At 43.8% G+C, this 1,427-nt stretch overlaps 1 protein-coding gene across 1 annotated transcript; it reads left to right on the top strand.

Moving 5' to 3' along the window:
• Positions 1-8: 8 nt before the first annotated feature.
• On the top strand, positions 9-1,268 carry CSUI_010642 (3 exoribonuclease domain 1 domain-containing protein; the record flags this gene model as incomplete). Its single annotated transcript, XM_068070744.1, has 2 exons — positions 9-210; positions 1,216-1,268. Coding segments are annotated over 2 exons (255 nt in total), but the record flags the coding sequence as incomplete, so codon positions are not given.
• Positions 1,269-1,427: the final 159 nt, after the last annotated feature.

The following is a 1,427-nucleotide window of genomic DNA, read 5'->3' as shown; positions in this document are numbered from 1 at the left end:
GGGGTGGTGAAAGAGGTGTGATATCATGCCGTGTAAGTCTAGCAAAGTTTAGTGGGGACTGGAGAGCTACAGCCGCAGGGGGGGGGGGAGGAGGAGAAGAGAGAGAAATTGCTATGAACGTCAGAAACATCTTAGAGAGCGTGGTCTTCACAGAAATCTATCCAAGATCTCATATTTACCTCTTTCTACATATTGTCGAGAATGATGGAGGTAAGACAGGAAGATTCATGAAAGAGATCCCTTCACCCCGTGACGACCTCGATAGCAAGATCAAGAGGACATACACTCCAAGACACTCCACACAGCTAGCTAGCTAGCTTTCTCTAGTGGGCACTGTACATAGATCTATCCATCTATCTGTCTAAGGGTATAGGAAGCCCGGTCTTCTGTTCAAATCGATTATGAAGTCATCGTTCTTCGGGTGTATGTACACTTGCTGGCTTCCAGTGACTCCGCATGGAGGTGGATCGGTAGAGGCGAGTCTTTCTCTCCCTCTCTCCATCTATATATCTGAGTATATACATAGGAGACATGCCAGCCTACACCTATAGAGATACACATATACACACACATTTAGATCAGTGGATTCGCTTTGCTGTGATTGAGAGAGGCACTCGATGGCTTTCTTCTTTCTTCAACTTCTTTTTCTCTCCAAGAAGGACAGAGAGCAAGACACATTAAGTAGAGTGTGAGTCTACAGTTCTTCTTCTCCTCCTCCTCCTCTAACGTCTGTTCTTTCTTTCCTGACTGAGATTCAAGCAGAGAGAAGGAGAGAGGGTAAAGAGAGAGAGGGGGGAGGGCCATGTAAAACGACGGAGAGAAAGGAGAGATGAGACAGAAATTATGAGACATAAGAAGATGAAAGAATACAAAAGAAAGGACTCTTCTTCTCTGTTTTGAGAGAACATACTCATCCGTTATACTTCTCTTTATCTCTTTTCATATCGTCGATGTTTTCTCCCGGTCTCCTGTTCTTCAACTGGAGTGTGTATACACCTCGTCCTTTTCTTCCTTTAAGTCTCTTTCTTTCTCTTCCCATATCGGTCGTTCTTACGGAAGAGAAGAGAGTTTGTTACTTATGAAGGGCATGCACGATAATACAGGGAGGTTGTTTTCATATCTCCTTCTTCACTGGATTTCCTTAGTCTCGAGGTCCGTGTTCTTAATCACTTCTCTAAGGTCTTTCTTCTCTTCTTTTCTATCTTTCTTTTCTAGGGATCCTCCCTGCCTCAATATGTGCTGCAAGTCTAGCTCTTGTTGACGCCGGTGAGAATGGAGAGAAACTGACACACAAGGGGGCGAAGAGAAAAGACCAAGAGAAAAAGAACGATTTCTCCTTCTCTTCATTAGCTCGTCTTTGCGAAAATCTCTTCTTCATCGGCAGACTCTCAAGAATAAATCACTGGGATCTATCTATCTATCTTTAA

Source organism: Cystoisospora suis, assembly GCF_002600585.1.
Source record: "Cystoisospora suis strain Wien I chromosome Unknown contig_7916, whole genome shotgun sequence".
Lineage (NCBI taxonomy): Eukaryota > Apicomplexa > Conoidasida > Eucoccidiorida > Sarcocystidae > Cystoisospora > Cystoisospora suis.
The sequence above is the reverse complement of the archived record's forward strand: the minus strand, read 5'-3'. Positions and strand labels throughout refer to the sequence as shown.